This window comes from Cebus imitator, unplaced genomic scaffold, assembly GCF_001604975.1.
Source record: "Cebus imitator isolate Cc_AM_T3 unplaced genomic scaffold, Cebus_imitator-1.0 Scaffold106, whole genome shotgun sequence".
Classification (NCBI taxonomy): domain Eukaryota; kingdom Metazoa; phylum Chordata; class Mammalia; order Primates; family Cebidae; genus Cebus; species Cebus imitator.
Window position 1 is genome coordinate 2109611 of NW_016107421.1, and position 17348 is coordinate 2126958.

The 17348-nt window shown below is 52.9% G+C and overlaps 1 protein-coding gene across 2 annotated transcripts in view; it reads left to right on the plus strand.

The window, feature by feature from the left end:
- Positions 1-17348, plus strand: part of SH3BP4 (SH3 domain binding protein 4) — a 102478-nt gene that overhangs the window by 73534 nt on the left and 11596 nt on the right. For both annotated transcript variants that reach the window (XM_017537721.2, XM_037741752.1), the window contains exons 3-4: positions 9273-9520; positions 14786-17145. In XM_017537721.2, the coding sequence (XP_017393210.1) occupies positions 9403-9520; positions 14786-17145 (2478 nt within the window). In that variant the 5' untranslated portion in view covers positions 9273-9402. The remainder of the gene's footprint in view (positions 1-9272; positions 9521-14785; positions 17146-17348) is intronic.

Consider the following 17348-nt stretch of genomic DNA (forward strand, 5'->3'; position numbering starts at 1 on the left):
AGCTTCAGAGGCCCCCACAGTCTGTGGGAGACAATCCAAGCTTGGGCTGGGCACTGCACTCAATGTTGGAGAATTATAAAGATAGAGCAGCCAAGTCACCAGCTTTCAAGGAAACAAGTATAGTTAGGGAACTAAGAAAAAATAGCAAGCGTGTTTCACAGAGCGATGCTTGGGGTAAAAGCAGTAAATGCCTGGAGGCAATGTCGATGCGCCCAGGAGAGCTAGGGAAGAGCTGGATTCCGTGTGCAAAGGCAAAGGCACTGTTTCGGGGGTCATTCTCAGATGGATAGGTTTTGATGTTGTAGAAACGGGGAGCCCTGTTGGGTCTTCAAGAAAGTGGGTGGGAAGACAGGCACAAGGTCTGGAGATGTTTTGGAAGAAACAGTAGCTGTGTTTGGTGAACGCATGGGATGTACGGAGGCAGGTGTGAAGAATCTGGAGAGCTTGGATTGTCTCCCGCAGACTGTGGGGCCTCTGAAGAGTCTGCAGTGGTTGCTTTGAACGCAAGGAAATTCTGGGATCAGCGCAGTGCTCTGAGAACAATCCCACAGCTGGGCATCACATCAAGGGGAGGGAGGGGGTGAGAGGGAGGTCTGCAAGGAGGGGGCCAGGAAAGGAAGAAGCAGGGGAGGGGGAGGCAGGAGTGGGAGGAGGCCAGGTGAGAAGCAGCTCAAGCCTTGGAGAGGGATTTGTACTCCCTCCTCCCCTCTTCCTGGCCTGCCTGGGAGATTCCCCAGGCTCAGATGTTCTCAGCCTGGCGGGTGAAAACATCCGGAGTCGTGGTTCCAGCCACTCTAGCCATCTCACTTTTTGCAATAAAAACTGAGCAAGCAAAGAGCACCTAGTGGCGACTTGTGGCCCTTGTTTTCCGTGCATCTCTGGTGTCTGAGTCACCAGCTTTGCACCCACATTAAGCCTTGAACGTGAGCAAGTTACAACCCAGCGTCTGGCGCGCACAACTTTAGCTCTGCTTCCACTCCGGCGTCTCCAGTACAGCTTCCTTCAAAACCAACTCTCCTCCATTTATTACTGTCCCCAGTTTTGAGCACAGAGCCTGATTGCTGGAGCCTGGCACTCAGTAGATGTTCACTAAGGTGGCCTCTGTGTGTGGTCCCAGGTAGATGTGGCACTCAGGAGACGCCCACCTTTCTCATCCTCGGACTGGAATTCATGGTCCTGCCCTCGTTCCTCATTCTTTCACCCTGTGGTGTGGTCGTGGCTCTAAATCACCACTGCCACCTCCAAAACTGAACTCAGTTCTTTAGGGAATACACCCTAGAGAGGCACTGTGTGTGAGTCTGATCTGCCAGCATGCCTGTTGGTGGCTGCCCATACCCTCCTATGCTCTTTTCTCCCCCAGGAAAAGGCAGCCCGCCCGAGCCCCGGGCAGCGAGTTCTTCATGTGCTCCGGGTGCGTTAGGCAAGATCGGGCGCGTTCAGGGTGCTGTGGCCGTCATTAGCGCTCTGGGTGCATGAAGAAACGTTCTGCTGATCAGGCTTCTATAAGAGGGAGGGGCCATCTGCCCAGGTGGCAGGAAAGGTTTGGATCTCACTGCGCCTAGGCTGGTCCGCCCTGAGGGGGAGCTTTGCCTTCCCTGCCAAGCCACGCCCAGAAGCACCCAGGCAGGGACACCAGTCACGTGTTGACTCCACTTGGTCTGTTGCCCAGACCAGTCAGGTCAGGACTAGGAGGCGGATTTACGTGATTTTGCCTTTGGAGTGAGAGAGGGAGCTGGGGTGTTAACCCCGTGGTCTCCTTATGATCCCAGCAAGTGACTCTGTGAAAGCCAGGTGTCCCTCCCACCCACCCCAGGCCCCGAAGACTTTCCCACTGCAGCAATGGGGTCCAAAGCATGGGGTGCTGGGTGTCAGGCCGTCACTAACAGGAGGACCAACCCTCTGGGGAGGAATATCTGTGGGTTTTAGGGTCCTCTGGAATGTGCTCTTGCTCAGGGAGGGAGGTGGGCAGATGTGATGAGTTTCCATCGACAGAGGCTGGTAACAGAAATTACAGAGCAGGTCGAAACTCACACCTTTTTTTTTTTTCCTAACCTGGAGGAAATCTGACGAAATCAACATGATACCCCAGAAATTATCCTCAAACACAGAGAGTGAGTCACCCTAAACAAGGCACTCAGGGAATTGGCGAGGGAGGAGCAATCGCAGGCGTTGTGCCTTCAGCCCCTCCAGGCTGGCTGCTTTCCTTCTTCACGGTTCAGGTTCGTGGCCACAGGAGAGCTTGAACAGTCTGTGCACTCAGCCTGAGGCTCCCGTAAGGCCTTCTCCACCCCAGATGTGCTCTCGTTAGGTTGGTTTTCCTGGGTTGGTTTTTCGTCTAATGGTTCCTTGGGGCAGATCGTTGGCAGAGGCCACAGCGAGAATATTCTTGATCTGGAGTCTGCGTGTGGCATGACGGCAGCCGTGGCGGAATGGGTGTGTGCAGGTTCTTGAGTTTGCCACCAGAGTCTGTCAATGATGCCTTCTGTATGCAGTGATGTTGTCTGTTCAGAGGCTGCCGTCTTGATTCCTGGGGAGGAGCCAAGAGCAACCTCTTTTGTCTCTAGATGAATCAGCCTTTACACAGAAAAAGGAAAAGCGTATCAGTTATAAGCTTGAATGTGCCTTCCTGTCTTCCTAGACCTGACCCCCGCCTGGGAGGAGAAGAGGGAAGATGGAGCCTACTCTTCTAAGGGGTCTTAAGACCCAGTGGTGGCTGCCCTACCCAGGGTGGGCCCTGCAGCTGCAGGCTGTCCTGGAGAAGTGGCTGCTGGGACCTGCTGAGCAGAGGGTGGCCAAGCTTGTACAGCTGTCCAGGTAGATGCAAGGTGCCCACCAAGGGAACTCGTTGGTGTTTTGAGAACGTGTGGCTTAGGTTTCAGGAATAGAATAGAATTCCTAAATTCAGCCTCCTCAGTACAATCCTATCACATCAGCCGTGTAGCTCCTTAAAGATTATCCCAGAGATACCTACCAAGATACCTCTGAAACGGCCATGTTTGTTTAAATCTAATTCATTCATTCGGGTTTGAGAGCTGACCATGCACAGGTCCATCTCAACATGACAGGAACAGAAAAAGACAGACAGATGGTCCCATATCCTGGGAAAGCTCAGATTCTCATGGAAAAATTGGGCCAGGGACAAGTCAGGGCGGGTATGTCTAGTGGTGATAAAGAAGGGCGGAGAAAGAGGATGGGTGAGGGCTGTTCCCGTTGCATTGACATTTGAGCAGCGACCTGAATGAAGTGAGGGGATGAGAGCATCTTGTTTCTGGCCGGGGCCTTCCATACTGAGGGCCTTCTGTACTTTGCATGTGCAAAGGCCCTGTGGTGGGTGGGGCTTGGTATCTGGGGAACTGCTTGGAGACCCGAAGAGTCAAGCAGAGGGAGGCAGAGAACTGCAGGAAATGGGACAGGTGCGGATGGTGTTGGGCTTCTGGGGCACTGGACGCTGCTAATAAGAGCCCAGGAGCCTTTAGAGGGTTTCACAGAGTCCTGAGGGTGTCTGACTGACTTTTCAAAACGTTCTGGCTGCTAATTGAGGGGTAGACTCCGCAGGCGGGCCTGCTGGAGAGGAGCTGATGACTGTAATTGTGCTGAGGGATGGCGGTGGTGTGGAGGTGCTAGGGCGAGGTCAGCCAGAGGTTGCATTCCGCAGGTGGAGCCACCGGGAGTGCATGAGAGGGATGGGGCAGGGAGGACAGAGAGGGATGTGGGCTTTTTGGCTGGTTGGATGGCGCTCCTGTGCATGGCTGAGATGGGAGAGGACAGGGGCAGGGTTTGGGGCAAGCTCCAGAGTTGGCTTTGGATCCAGGACATTCAAGATGCACCTTAGGTACTGAAGGGAGCGCTTGGTGGGCAGGGGCATATCTGAGTCTGAGGTTCAGGGGCCACTTGTCAACAGAGTGGGAACACAGCCATGTCCACCTGTGCTTTGAGGGGGGCTCGGGCTGCCTGGGCATTGCAGTTGGTGACTCCTTAGCAGTTTTCCTAGCCAAGGGGAGAGAGCCACACCCACGAACACACGTTCTCTATCCTGGCATGTGTCTGGGAAGGTAGGTAAGGTATGTTTCCTAATGTTTTCTGAACTTTAAAAATGTTTTATTGTGCACGTTTTCATACATGTACATAATTTTAGGGAGGATGGCGTAATGGACCTTTGTGAGCTCATTATAAAGTTAATCAAAGCATCGTGCCCGTGACAGCACCACTTTACAGTACTAATAAAGCAAGGAGCCGTTCAGGGGCGTGGTACTCAGGCTGGGCGAGGCGGATCTGAGGCTCCGGGCCACGGGCTCCAGGCCACGGGCTCTGCATGCCGTGCACTGGTGAGTCACTGTAGGACCTCGCAGGGCAGGAGAGCAGCGGAACTGAAAGAGGGGGTGAGAGAAGATGAGCTTCCTGGAAGCTTGGGTGAGTCCTGGCTGTTCCATGCAGCAGCTGAAGAAACAGCTCAGAGGTGGACAGTGCCAGGCGGGCTGGAGACACAGCAAGCTCCAGCGACTGTGGCGGACGATTGATTTAAGGGTTGAGATCTGCGGTTCATAACTGTGGAGGTACAGGTGGAGACTGAGTAGTGGGGGGCTTTGTATCCCAGGTCAGGGGAGATCGGACTGACTTCTTAAAGGCAGTGAGCACTGCCTGGAGGTGTTGGAGCAGGGCGGCAGCATGGCTTTGAGCGAATCAACGGCTCACCAGGGCTGAGGGCAAGGGCTTGAGGAGCTCAGGGGCCCAGCAGCCACTGCCAGCAAAGGCCTGGGAGCCCTGGCCGTGGAAGAAACAGTTAGCAAGGCTGAGAGCAGAGTGTTTTGTCAGGCTCAGGTCTTGGCTGCATTGCCTTGGGCAAGTAAGTTGCTTTAGTGATCTCTCCAAGCCCATTTTCATGGAATCTGCACAAGCGTAGCCAAGCCTCGTCCCTGCTGCCCTCTTTCTGTCCCTTGAGGACATAGTGGGATGGTGCGTGGTGGAGCTTGGAGTGTATCCTGTGCTGTAAGGGGTGGGCACCTGACTGTCAGCCTCCACGTCTGTTCAGTCTAGGAGATGCTGTTGGGCTCCATGGGGAAAGTGGGTGATCCAGGGGAGACTGACAGGTCATCACCCAGCGGTGGCCAGTGAGGGCAGCCACGCCAGGCTGAGCTGGGAGGAAGAGGAGGGGTGGGAGGGGAGAGGACTCCGCTGTAGGAAGGAGGACAGAGCTGACCTCCCAGTGAGGAGCAACCAGGGCAGCCCTGGGGTGCTGGCTGCGTCCTCTGTCCCATGCCAGCCCCCTGTGGATGCAGCAGCGTCTGGAGGAGCAGAGCTTCCCTTTTAGCCCTCGCTCCGGCTCCACCTGCTCAGGAGGGTTTCGGGAGTGGGGAGCCCTCCATGCTTGCTCCACACCAGGGCTGGCTGCCCTTTTTCTGTAGTGTAAAAATGGCCCCAAGGGTTCAGACAGTGGGCCCCTCTGTTACGCAGCCCTGAATGTCTGGATGGGTGGTACAGCTCTATTCCAGGATGGCATCCCTCTGGCTCCGGGGAAGAAGCTGTCATTCTGGGGATTTACGGAGCACTGAGGGCCACAGGACAAAGGTCTCCCCTCTGCTGCACGGAGGAGAGGGCTACCTGTGAGTGAGAGCAGTGGTGCCTGTGAGAACACGAGGCTTCTGGGCCCTGGGGTAGGAGTTCCCTGCGTGGCTTCTCTCGGGCTGAAAAGGGTGAGGGTGGCAGAGTCCACAGGTGTTGCCTCGTCTTCCTTGAATGGCTTCCTCTGTGGGGATAGGACTGTGGATCTCTTTCTAGAACTGCACACACTTTAACTTTTTGTCTCCTGACTGGTTCAGGGGAGTGGCCATATCCCGCCATCAATAATAAACCCAGACACCACGTGGTGCATCTCCCGGAAGCACGTGCAGGGTTCTGTGACTTCTTTCCTCTGCCCGCGGGGCACTGAACGCCTTATGTCCATAGTTTTCAAAGAAAACGACCTTGCTGCTTTCAGTGTTCCCCTCTCTCAGCCGGAGTTTTCTTCCTCAGTCAGAAAGCTGCAGTGGCTTCCTGGAGTCTCCTGGGCAAGACTGACCTCTGCCCCCGCGTCCCGCCCCCTTACCTGGCCTCCTGCCTTCACTGCAGGCGCCCCGCAGCCCCTCCATCCCTCTAGCCCCAATGCTGGTGCAGGTCTTCACTATGTGCACCTGTCCTTAGGCCTCCCACTGGCCTCTGGGCCTCCTCCTCCTCCTCACTGATGACTCACTGGCATCTCACCTTCCATGGGCAGCTCTCTGGGCCCCACCAGGTGGCCAGTCCTGCTCTCCAGATCCCGCTCCTGCTGCCGCCCTAGGGCCCACCAGGCCGGGCGATGCCCTGAGCAGCCTGCGTGGAACTCCAGGTGCCTGACCCCGGTCTTTGCTGACAGCTGTACAGAGCCAGGACGTGCCCGCAAGCTTTTGGAAATGCCTCCCTCTTATGCCCAGATGGACTTCTTGTTTACCCTCCGTGAAATAACGCCTCCTGGTGTGAATGGGAAACCAGGCAATACCACAGTCCTGAGGTGGCCAAAGGGGCTGAGGCAGCCCTTGCCCTTCCGCAGGAGAGACATTGATGATTACCAGGAACCTTTGTTTGACCACTGTGACTCAGAGTCTCACCTGGCAAAGTCCTCAGAGCAGCTCTGGCCTGGGTGGGGGTGGGGCACCCCAGTCCCTTACAGGAGGAGCAGATGGGCTCCAGTTGCCCTCACAGCTGACACCCCCCGATTTCTCCTCCTCCTCAGGTACAGTCAGATGGAGACCTTCAGGCAGGAACTGTCACCGTCCCACGTGAAAGACCACGTGGCAAGCTCTGGTTGTGGGCTGAGATTGTCCTGAAGCTCCTCCCCTCTCCCAAACATGGTCTCCTCTTTTCCTCTCTGCATTTTCCTCTCTTCAGTAAATGATCCCGCGTTTTTGCATGGGAAGGATTTTTACTCCTTGCTCAGAATATCGAAGCCAGGCTGCTCCGGAGAGGGCTGTTGCTGGGGTCTCTGCAGTGGCCTCCAAGCAGCCTAGGGCTTGTACACGCGGCCCTTGCATCTGGGGGCTGTTGGGCTACCGTCCGCCTGGCTGTGGTGGGATGATTTCTGGAGTGGCGGCAAGACCCTTTTCTCCAGTTCTACACGCAGGCTGTGCAGACAGAACCACCTGGTCTTTGCTTATGGTGGGGGACGAGGGTGCTGTGTCCCCAAGGCTTGTCAGTGCTGAGCCTCAGTGTCCCAGACGCCAGCAGGATGGCGGAGTGTGGGGTGGGAGGAGGCCTCCTCCTGGGTCCAAGGTGGAGTCTGGTGGTGTCCTCCATGCATAGTTCTCTGGGGCTGGGAAAAGGGAGTACGCTCACAGACCTGACTATCCTAACTTCATAGGGAAAGACAGAAACGTCTGTGACCACCCAATTCAGGGGGAGCTGCTTCGTTCCTTCCTGTGAATAACTGGCCTGCGTGAGTGCCAGCATCCACTCCGCGCCTCCCTACTGTGCTGGGCAGGAGAGACGGCGGTGCTGGGCTCAGGTAGGTGTTTTTTAAGGGAAACAGAGGGCAGCTCTGTCCCTCCCCAGAGAGGTGGCCGCTGTCCTCTTTTCTCCTGCTGCCTACTGTATTCAAGCACCACAGCCCCGGCGGCTCCAGCCAGGGAGGCTCATCTTTCACAGTTCCAGGGGCTGCAAGTCCAAAGTCAGGGCGCTGGCCGACTCTGTTCCCGGTGAGGGCCCTCTTCCTTGCTTCATGTGTTCTCACGTGGCAGAGGGAGAGAATGGAAGCTCTTCGGTGTCTCAAGTAAAGGCACTGATCTGATCATGGGGACCCCACCTTCATGACCGCTTCTAACTCTAGCTACTCCCTACTGCCCCACCGCCCAGTGCCACCCCATTAGGGGATAGGGCTTCAGCATGCCTTCGGGGAAACACATGCCTTCTCTCCAGAGAGCGTTCAAGTGCGGAATGCAGCCTTCTGAGGCCTTGAGATGGAACGGACACCTCGCTCGAGCCGGTCACGTGGAGCTGGAACTGCAGCTTCTGATGCAGTGGTGACAGTGGCTGAGACTTGGCAGGGTTAAATACTGAACACAAGATTATCCCTAGAGCAGCATGTGGCCACACGCCTGGCTCTGCTCACTGCACAGGGGCCCTCCGAGCCATAGTCACTGCACGTGGAGACTGGGGGAAGAGTGGGGATGGTCAGGGCTGTGAACTGGCTGCTGTGGAAATGCTGCAGAGGTGGTGTGAGGGCTTCCGGGTCTCTTCATGGTAAAGGCAGCACACTGGGTCAGAAGCTGCCTTCCCAGCTGTCTCTGGATAGAGCAGTTGAGGAAGAAAGGACCTCAAACCATCGTATATGTGCCTGGTTATGGTAGGCGTGAGATTTGCCAGCTCAGAGCTCTAAGTACTGTGGCCAGCTATGACGGTGTCTGCCACTTTCTCTTGGAGAGCGTGTGAAATTCACCTCTTCAACATGGGCTCTCCGCTGTTCTGTCTTCTCTCCCCGGTGAAGAAGGCCCTGCTCAAAGCCAGTCACCTCATTCATATCCAGAACCCCCTACATGCGTCAGTCCTGTCTGTGTGCCCTTCCAGAAGAAAAGCAGAGGCCTTAGGGGTGATTCTTGTGGTCTCTTCCACAGAAAGATCTTTCTTGCCTAGTAACAATGGTTCAGTAAATATGCCCCAGTTTCTTCTGCCCCATTGCATTGAGAATAAATACCTCCTGGCCACTCTGTGTTGTATTTAGAATTGTTTATTTGAGGTGCAAGGGGGATTTCAGGAGCGCATGGGTAGGGAGCATCACCTTTGGGGCCTCTGCTAGGCCGTGCTCACTGGTAGCTGCTTCCCGGGGCTGAGTCACCATGATTACTGCTCCTGCACTGGGCCCAGCCACTCTGAACAAGCAGAGGCCGATTTTTCCTTTTCTGAGCCCTGAGGCTACCAGTGCGGACTGTACAGTCCTGCTGTGTCCTCCTCTTCGACTGTAATGAATGGACTCACATTTCACAGGCCCCCTTATACCCTCAGGAAGAGCAGGTGCAAACGGCTGGCCAGAAAACACTGCTTGGGCTGTGTGTGCCCAGCAGTGTTTTCCGTGCCAATGAGACAAGCACAAAGTGGGCACAGAGGCCAGGGAGCGGGCACTGATCTGCCCTGTTGGGCCAGGAAATATGAAATGGGTCTGTCCTCATTGGAACAGCCTGGAAGAAGGAAGATTCCCATTTCCCGTAAAATGACCATTGGACCCGTGTTTCGCTTGCTCAACGGACTTTTTTTTCCTCCCCTACTTTCAGGAAGAAGCATATTGCGAAGTGGACGTCGCCGTGCAGCGTGCTTGCTTGACACTGAGGCGTCGGCATTGCTGGGGTAACTGGAGGGAGAAAGATGAGGCCTTAGCAGCTCTGCCCGGAAGCGAGTGTCAAGATGGCGGCTCAGAGGATCCGAGCTGCCAACTCCAGTGGCCTCCCGCGCTGCAAGTCCGAGGGGACACTGATTGACCTGAGCGAGGGCTTTTCAGAGACGAGCTTTAATGATGTCAAAGGTGAGCTTCTGGGGTACGGTGCTGTGGCTCGGGGGGAACACTGGGATTTGCAAGTTTGGGACCTGAGGACGTTTCTGCTTTAAAGATTGCTGGTTTAGCATTCAGATAATTAGAATTTAGTTCTTTAAACTTCATCGTGCTGTAGACTTAGCCCTGGAATAATAGTCACCTGTCTTATTTTTTGGTGTGTTTCAAGGTTTTGAATGTTCCCCTCATCAGTGAAACCCCTTCTTCATACAGGGTACGCTTCTTTTTTTCTTGATAAAATTCGGTGACAGTGTAGTGGTGGTCCGAAAACCCAGGGAACAGACAGTGTGGCAGGCAGGTGACATATTGAGAACCACGAGAGAAGATTAAAGGTGGTGTAGGGCAGGGGTCAGCAAACCTTTTCTCTAAAGGGTCTGATAGGAAGCATGCTAAGCTTTGCAGGCCATACACAGCCTCTGTCACAGCTACTCACTGCTGCCGTGTCGCGTGAAAGCAGCCACAGAAGTCAGTGAGTCAACAGCCATACTCATGCTCCATGACAACTGTTTTCACAGTCAGCCCCATTTGGCCCCAGGGCTGTGCTTTACCAACCCCTGGTCTAGAAGGTGGTTTGGTAACCCTGGGTCTCTGGGTTTCTCCAGTGGCCTCATAAAATTGAGTTGTTGAGAAAACCTATCTTTTGGACACCAAGGTGGATACCAGCAGGTCATTTTCTTCCTGGACATCTTCCCCCGCCTAGGCCAGGTTCAGTGTCTCTCACATGCTCCGTTGGGGCTTGGCAGCTTCAGTGAGAGCACCGACATCATCAATACCACCATCCCTTGCCTTTCTCTTAGCTGTTGAAATTGTCTTGCCTGGAGCACAGCTGAAAAGTAGGAACTTTACTTTGACCGTTGTATCCTCTGTCCCAGCCAAAAGTCAATGCTAAGCAAACGTTTCTTGAACTAAACCGCTATCCCCCAGATAAAACTGTAATCCTCTACCGTGATCTACTAGAAATTACACGCACTGTGTTTATGTCTGTCTGAGTAGCTGCTCCTTCCCCTTTATCCCAGACATCTTCTCCCTGCCCCTGATTGATGCTGGCATCCCTGAGCACTGCTGTAAAGGTTCTAAAAGAAAAGACTAGCCAGTATGAGATTTTAATAAGAGGGCAACAGTGACTGGGTGTTGCTATAAATAACTGAAGCATTTATTTTTCAGATTCTGTTCACAGACATTGTTTTTGTACTTTATAGCCCAATTCATCAGAGTTAAAGCTAGAACTTGTGAGCATAAATTGCGTGACTTGGGCAGCGTGTTAAAGTGGGGAGAGCAGAGTCTTATAATGTGAGATGAATTTTTAAAAATAATGATCGTGCTCTGGAAAAAATATTGACTGCTATACCTAAAAGAATCCCAAATTTGGAGGAGGAAGACAAACTAGACGGCCTCGAGCATGAAGGGGAGGGTGTTTTGAGAATCTGAGGCAGACAGGACCATGGGATCTCCAGCCTCGCCCAGAGATCCTGGAGGCTGTGCCTCTGAGGCGCCACATGTCACACAGGCAGTGTGCCAGCCAGCAGCTTCACACACATGCCGGTGGTAGACAGACTTTAAGGTGGGAATTTACTCCAGCCAAAATATCTGCGTGGAATCTTCTGCTGTAATGAGTGTTTTGCTGCATCAGGACACAGGCAGAGGGATAGGAAATGTTTTACTGGGTACATTGAACTTCTATAGAACACCCAGGGAGAATTTTGTATTAAAGTCAAGGTGGCTGTGAATCTGGGTAACACTCCTCAGAATTCATTAAGATGGCATTTGATAGGGATTCTCTGGCATTTGATGGGATGGAAGCCCTTCTCCAGTGTCCCCAGCTGCTTGGCGGCAATTGACTGATGGAGGGCCTCATCCAGAAGGGGGTTCGCACCACGGTCCATCTCCCTGGGGTTCTGGAAAGAAGAGTGAGGTGGTTTCCCTTGGGTAACCCTGATCCTTTGAGTGAAATCTGTGACCACTTCTCTTCCAAGGAGAGTACTGGGAATTTTAAATGAAACCATTCTTATTCTTCAGTTGGATAAAACTGAGTGATAATTCTCATCGATACATTTTAGGCTATGCACAAAGCATGCTTGATTGCTTTGGCTTCTTAATTTTGAAACTGCTATGAGGGAATTATTCTGGGGGAGCAGCATGATAAGTACATAACCTTTGAGGGATTCTAGCAAGATTGTGATGGCCAGCAAGCTTTATTTAATTTTCACTTGGTTTTCATCTTTATGTGCCATTTCCAGTAGATGTATCAAGGAGACAAAATGGTTTATATTCCTGGAGATCACAACCAGCAAGTCGGAGTGCGGGAGAAGAGCATATGTATCTTCTGGCCTCAGCCTGACCCCGTCACTTCTTCTCATCTCTCCATCAAAGCCGTTTTCTTTCACGGGTTTTAGTGCACTCCCATCTCATATTAAATAATTTGTCAGTTTTATGATTTTTATTAGAGCACAAGGGCGCAGCCAGGGGGAATTCAGACATTGCTTGGACCAACACCGGGATCCAATAACATAGATTATGGCTTCCCTGTGTCATTTAAGCATGTGTGATAATCATTCATCCCACAAATACTCATTGAGCCCCTGCTGCGAGCCAGGCGTTGTACGAGGCCCAGGGATACAACAGCAAACAAAACAGCCTCCAATGGTGCTGATACCCTAATGGGGAGATGGAGGCTCTCCCCCTCCCCCACACAAGAAAAACTACACATATATATGCATGTATTTTCCTTTATATATGTATGTAAAGTGTGTAGAGAAGGAAAAATTCTGAGTTCTTGGCTTGGGCCCCTATAGCAAAAGACATTAATAAGAGAAAAGCATGCAAACTTAATATATGTTTTATGTATATTACAGATATATTATGTATATATTTCTTCTTAAGGAAATGAAGACTTAAACAAGTAGTTAAACCCGAGGAGTCTGACGAGGTGTGGAGAGTCCTGGAAAAATGCGATGAGACAAAAAAAGGGCTGAGCAAGTGTCATGAGCTGGAGGCCAGCAAGGCCTGGGCATTGCAGACTCCCTGTGTCCCTGGAGATAGGATGCTCTGTCCCCGACACATACGGAGGGCCCCTCCCTCTTGAGGGCCTATGACCTGCCTCAGCAGGCGGGCAGGGAGTCCTTCCTGCACCTGCTGTTTCTTAAATTCCTCCAGCTTAAAATATTCATGGTGCTGTATTTTGGGGTGGCACGTTCTGAACCCCATCAGGTACATGATGTAGTGGCTGGTGATAAGAACTATGGAAGAAGATAACATTGGGGCCGGGAGATCGCTATTTCACATAACATCCTGTGTGTCCTCAAGTTGAGTCAAGCATTATTATGATAAGTGCCTTATCTACCTCTTTGCACTTTGTCCTCTCCAAAGCCCATAGAGGAAACAGACTTTTTCTCCACCACGAGTGGCGTCTTGGGCTCTGGAGATCACAGCTTCTAAGGGCTCCGTTCAAGTCCAGATCTAGTGATCCCAAAGCCAGGTTCTCTGAGACACCCAGACAAACGGCCTGCTGTAATTTCACCGGGGGTGGGGGAGTGGGGGGTGGAGTAGGTGGGATTTCAAGTGCCAGGGATGCTCCCAGCCAAGCTCATCTCTGTAACCCAGTTAACATAAATGAACAGAAACTGTCTACCTGATTTGCTAACACTTTACCAAGGAAGTGTAATTATTTCCTTTCAAAGGAAAAGGAAACTGGCAGGTGATTTTCGGGGAGGGGGGCAGTTGAATAGAATATGATGACATGATGACTGTGGACTTAATCTACCCTTAGAAAAGCTGTAGGTTTAGCTCAAATAAAAATGTATTCCTTTCTTTGCTCATTTGCTTTGGCAACTTGAAAGGAAAAGAAAAAGAAGCCTCCTTTCTTTCTTTTGTTTATTACTGGAAGCCAGAATGTCAGCAGACTCTGTGAGAGAGGCAGATTGGGATGTAGGGAGGGGAGTCCTGGGGAGAAGTATATATGCTTATTTTCTTCAGGGAGAATGTTCTTCATCTTCTGAATATGCCTTCTCGTGTATGAGAGGGAGAAAAAAACACTTAGATATTTAATCATATCCATTGTCTTTCAAAACACACCACTTGTTTATTTTTGCCGTTTCCATTGCCGTCTACATTGGTACTTACAGAGTTCAATGGCAGGAGCCATAAATTAACTTGATTCACTTTTTAAGGGGTTAGAATTTTTCAGAATGCGTCAACACTTGCTCAATGATAGTATGAGCTATGACTAGGCATCATTTCTCATTTTCAAGACATTTGGGCGGTCTATTTTTGTGTTGTGATTTTAAACGATCATTTAAAATACGTTAGGCTGGGCAGAGTGGCTCATGCCTGTGATCCCAGCACTTTGGGAGGCTGAGGTGGGAGGATCACTTGAGTTCAGGAGTTCGAGACCAGCCTGGCCGACATGGTGAAACTCCATTTCTACTAAAAATACAAAAATTAGCCAGGCGTGGTGGCACGCACCTGTAATCCTAGCTACTTGGGAGGCTGAGGCAGAAAAATCGCTTGAACCCGAGCGATTGAGGTTGTAGTGAGCTGAGATTGTGCCACTGCACTCCAGCCTGGGTGATGGAATGAAATGCTGTCTCAAAAATCAATAAATAAAATAAAAATGAAAAAAGAGGTTGGAAGGATCTGACTTCAGAATTCATACTTTATCTGAAGAAGCAGTTTGGTGAGGAACCGGTTGGGCTTGGAAATTTAAGAACCAGGTCGAGGGCACCTTTCCATCCACAGGCAGATCTTGGAATCAGCTCATACGTGTTGCTGCGGGAGTTGTGGGGAGAATGTTCCTTTCCAGTCCCCAGTTACATGCAGTGGCCACCTGACTCATCAGGTCACCGTGTTTTCTGAGTAAATCACATTCAGTTTCTCTTTGTATCTAGTAGTAGTTCTGTTAAGAAGTTAAAGTTGCCCAAAATGAGATGTTTAAGGCATAGGGCGTGCTAAATACTCCATCTGCCTCTCTGAGTGATGGAGAGGCTTCCTCTGTGGTCTTTCTGCCTGGCATAGGCTGTCAGTTTGGAAAGTGACCGAGTAACAGTGGTGCTCTCACAAACCAGTTTGTGGGCCAGGTAAATGAGGCACTAGACTTCACTTTGGTTTGTTTCTGTCAGTGACTTGCCTGGGTTATTGCCCGCCCGTCCGTTTTGCCACCTTCCTCCGTCCCTTCCCTCGGAAGCGCTCTGGGCACCCTGCCGGCCTTGCCCTCACCGTCTCTTTTCTTTGTGTTTTACACAGTGCCTTCTCCCAGTGCCTTGCTAGTAGACAACCCCACACCTTTCGGAAACGCAAAGGAGGTGATTGCAATCAAGGACTATTGCCCCACCAACTTCACCACGCTCAAGTTCTCCAAAGGAGACCACCTCTATGTCTTGGACACATCTGGCGGTGAGTGGTGGTACGCGCACAACACCACGGAAATAGGCTACATCCCCTCCTCCTACGTGCAGCCCTTGAACTACCGGAACTCCACGCTGAGTGACAGCGGTATGATTGACAATCTTCCAGACAGCCCAGATGAGGTAGCCAAGGAGCTGGATCTGCTCGGGGGATGGACAGATGACAGAAACGTACCAGCCAGAAGGTACAGTAATAACCCTTTCTGGAATGGGGCCCAAACCAACCCGTTTCTGAATGGGAATGCACCCATCATGCCCAGCTTGGATGAGCTGAATCCGAAAAGTACTGTGGATTTGCTCCTTTTTGACACGGGCACATCCTCCTTCACTGAATCCAGCTCAGCCACTACGAACAGCACTGGCAACATCTTCGATGAGCTTCCAGCCACAAACGGACTCCACACAGAGCCACTGGTCAAGCGGGACAACCCCTTCTTCAGAAGCAAGCGCTCCTACAGTCTCTCAGAACTCTCCGTCCTCCAAGCCAAATCTGACGCACCTACGTCATCGAGTTTCTTCACCGGCTTGAAATCTCCTGCCCCCGAGCAATTCCAGAGCCGGGAGGATTTTCGAACTGCCTGGCTAAACCACCGGAAGCTGGCCCGCTCTTGCCATGACCTGGACTTGCTCGGCCAGAGCCCTGGTTGGGGCCAGACCCAAGCTGTGGAGACAAACATTGTGTGCAAGCTGGACAGCTCTGGCGGGACCGTGCAGCTCCCCGACACTGGCATCAGCATCCATGTCCCCGAGGGCCACGTCACCCCTGGCGAGATGCAGCAGATCTCCCTGAAAGCCCTGCTGGACCCCCCTCTAGAGCTCAACAGTGACAGGTCTTGCAGCATCAGCCCCGTGTTGGAGGTCAAGCTGAGCAACCTGGAAGCGAAAACCTCCATCATCCTGGAGATGAAAGTGTCGGCCGAGATAAAACAGGACCTTTTTAGCAAAAGCACAGTGGGCCTCCAGTGCCTGAGGAGCGACTCAAAGGAAGGGCCCTATGTCTCGGTCCCGCTGAGCTACAGCTGTGGGGACACAGTCCAGGCACAGCTGCACAACCTGGAGCCCTGTATGTACGTGGCTATCATTGCCCACGGCCCGAGCATCCTCTACCCTTCCACCGTGTGGGACTTCATCCATAAAAAAGTCACAGTGGGGCTGTACGGCCCCAAACACATCCATCCATCCTTCAAGACGGTAGTGACCATTTTTGGGCATGACTGTGCCCCAAAGACACTCCTGGTCAGCGAGGTCACCCGCCAGGCACCCAGCCCTGCCCCGGTGGCCTTGCAGCTGTGGGGTAAGCACCAGTTCATTTTGCCCCGGCCCCAGGATCTCAAGGTCTGTATGTTTTCCAATATGATGAATTACGAGGTCAGAGCCAGTGAGCAGGCCAAAGTGGTGCGAGCCTTCCAGCTGAAGCTGGGCAAGGTGAGCCGCCTGATCTTCCCCATCGCCTCCCAGAACGCCAACGAGCTCTCTGACTTCACGCTGCGGGTCCAGGTGAAGGACGACCAGGAAGCCATCCTCACCCAGTTTTGCGTCCAGACTCCTCAGCCACCCCCCAAAAGTGCCATCAAGCCTTCCGGGCAAAGGAGGTTTCTCAAGAAGAACGAGGTCGGGAAGATCATCCTGTCCCCGTTTGCCACCACCACCAAGTACCCAACTTTCCAGGACCGCCCGGTGTCCAGCCTCAAGTTCGGCAAGTTGCTCAAGACTGTGGTGCGGCAGAACAAGAACCACTACCTGCTGGAGTACAAGAAGGGCGATGGCATCGCCCTGCTCAGCGAGGAGCGGGTCAGGCTCCGGGGGCAGCTGTGGACCAAGGAGTGGTACATCGGCTACTACCAGGGCAGGGTGGGCCTCGTGCACGCCAAGAATGTGCTGGTGGTGGGCAGGGCGCGGCCCAGCCTGTGCACGGGGCCCGAGCTCAGCACCTCGGTGCTGCTGGAGCAGATCCTGCGGCCCTGCAAGTTCCTCACCTACATCTACGCCTCCGTGAGGACCCTGCTCATGGAGAACATCTGCAGCTGGCGCTCCTTCGCCGACGCCCTGGGCTACGTGAACCTGCCGCTGACCTTTTTCTGCCGGGCGGAGCTGGATAGTGAGCCCGAGCGGGTGGCGTGCGTCCTGGAAAAGCTGAAGGAGGACTGCAACAACATGGAGAGCAAAGAACGGAAGTCCTTCCAGAAGGAGCTTGTGATGGTGAGTGCTCAGCAGGCACCTGGGTGCTCAGGGGTGTGGCTCAGCACAGCCTTTCCGCCTTCCCAGTGCACATGGGTGTGGGCTGTGGTGTCCTAAGTCACCGGGACGGTGTCTGTGGCTGATGTCCCATGGCCTGAGATAAATGAGGGTCAGCGCAGCCTTTCCACCTCCCCAGTGCACGTGGGTGTGGGCTGTGGTGTCGT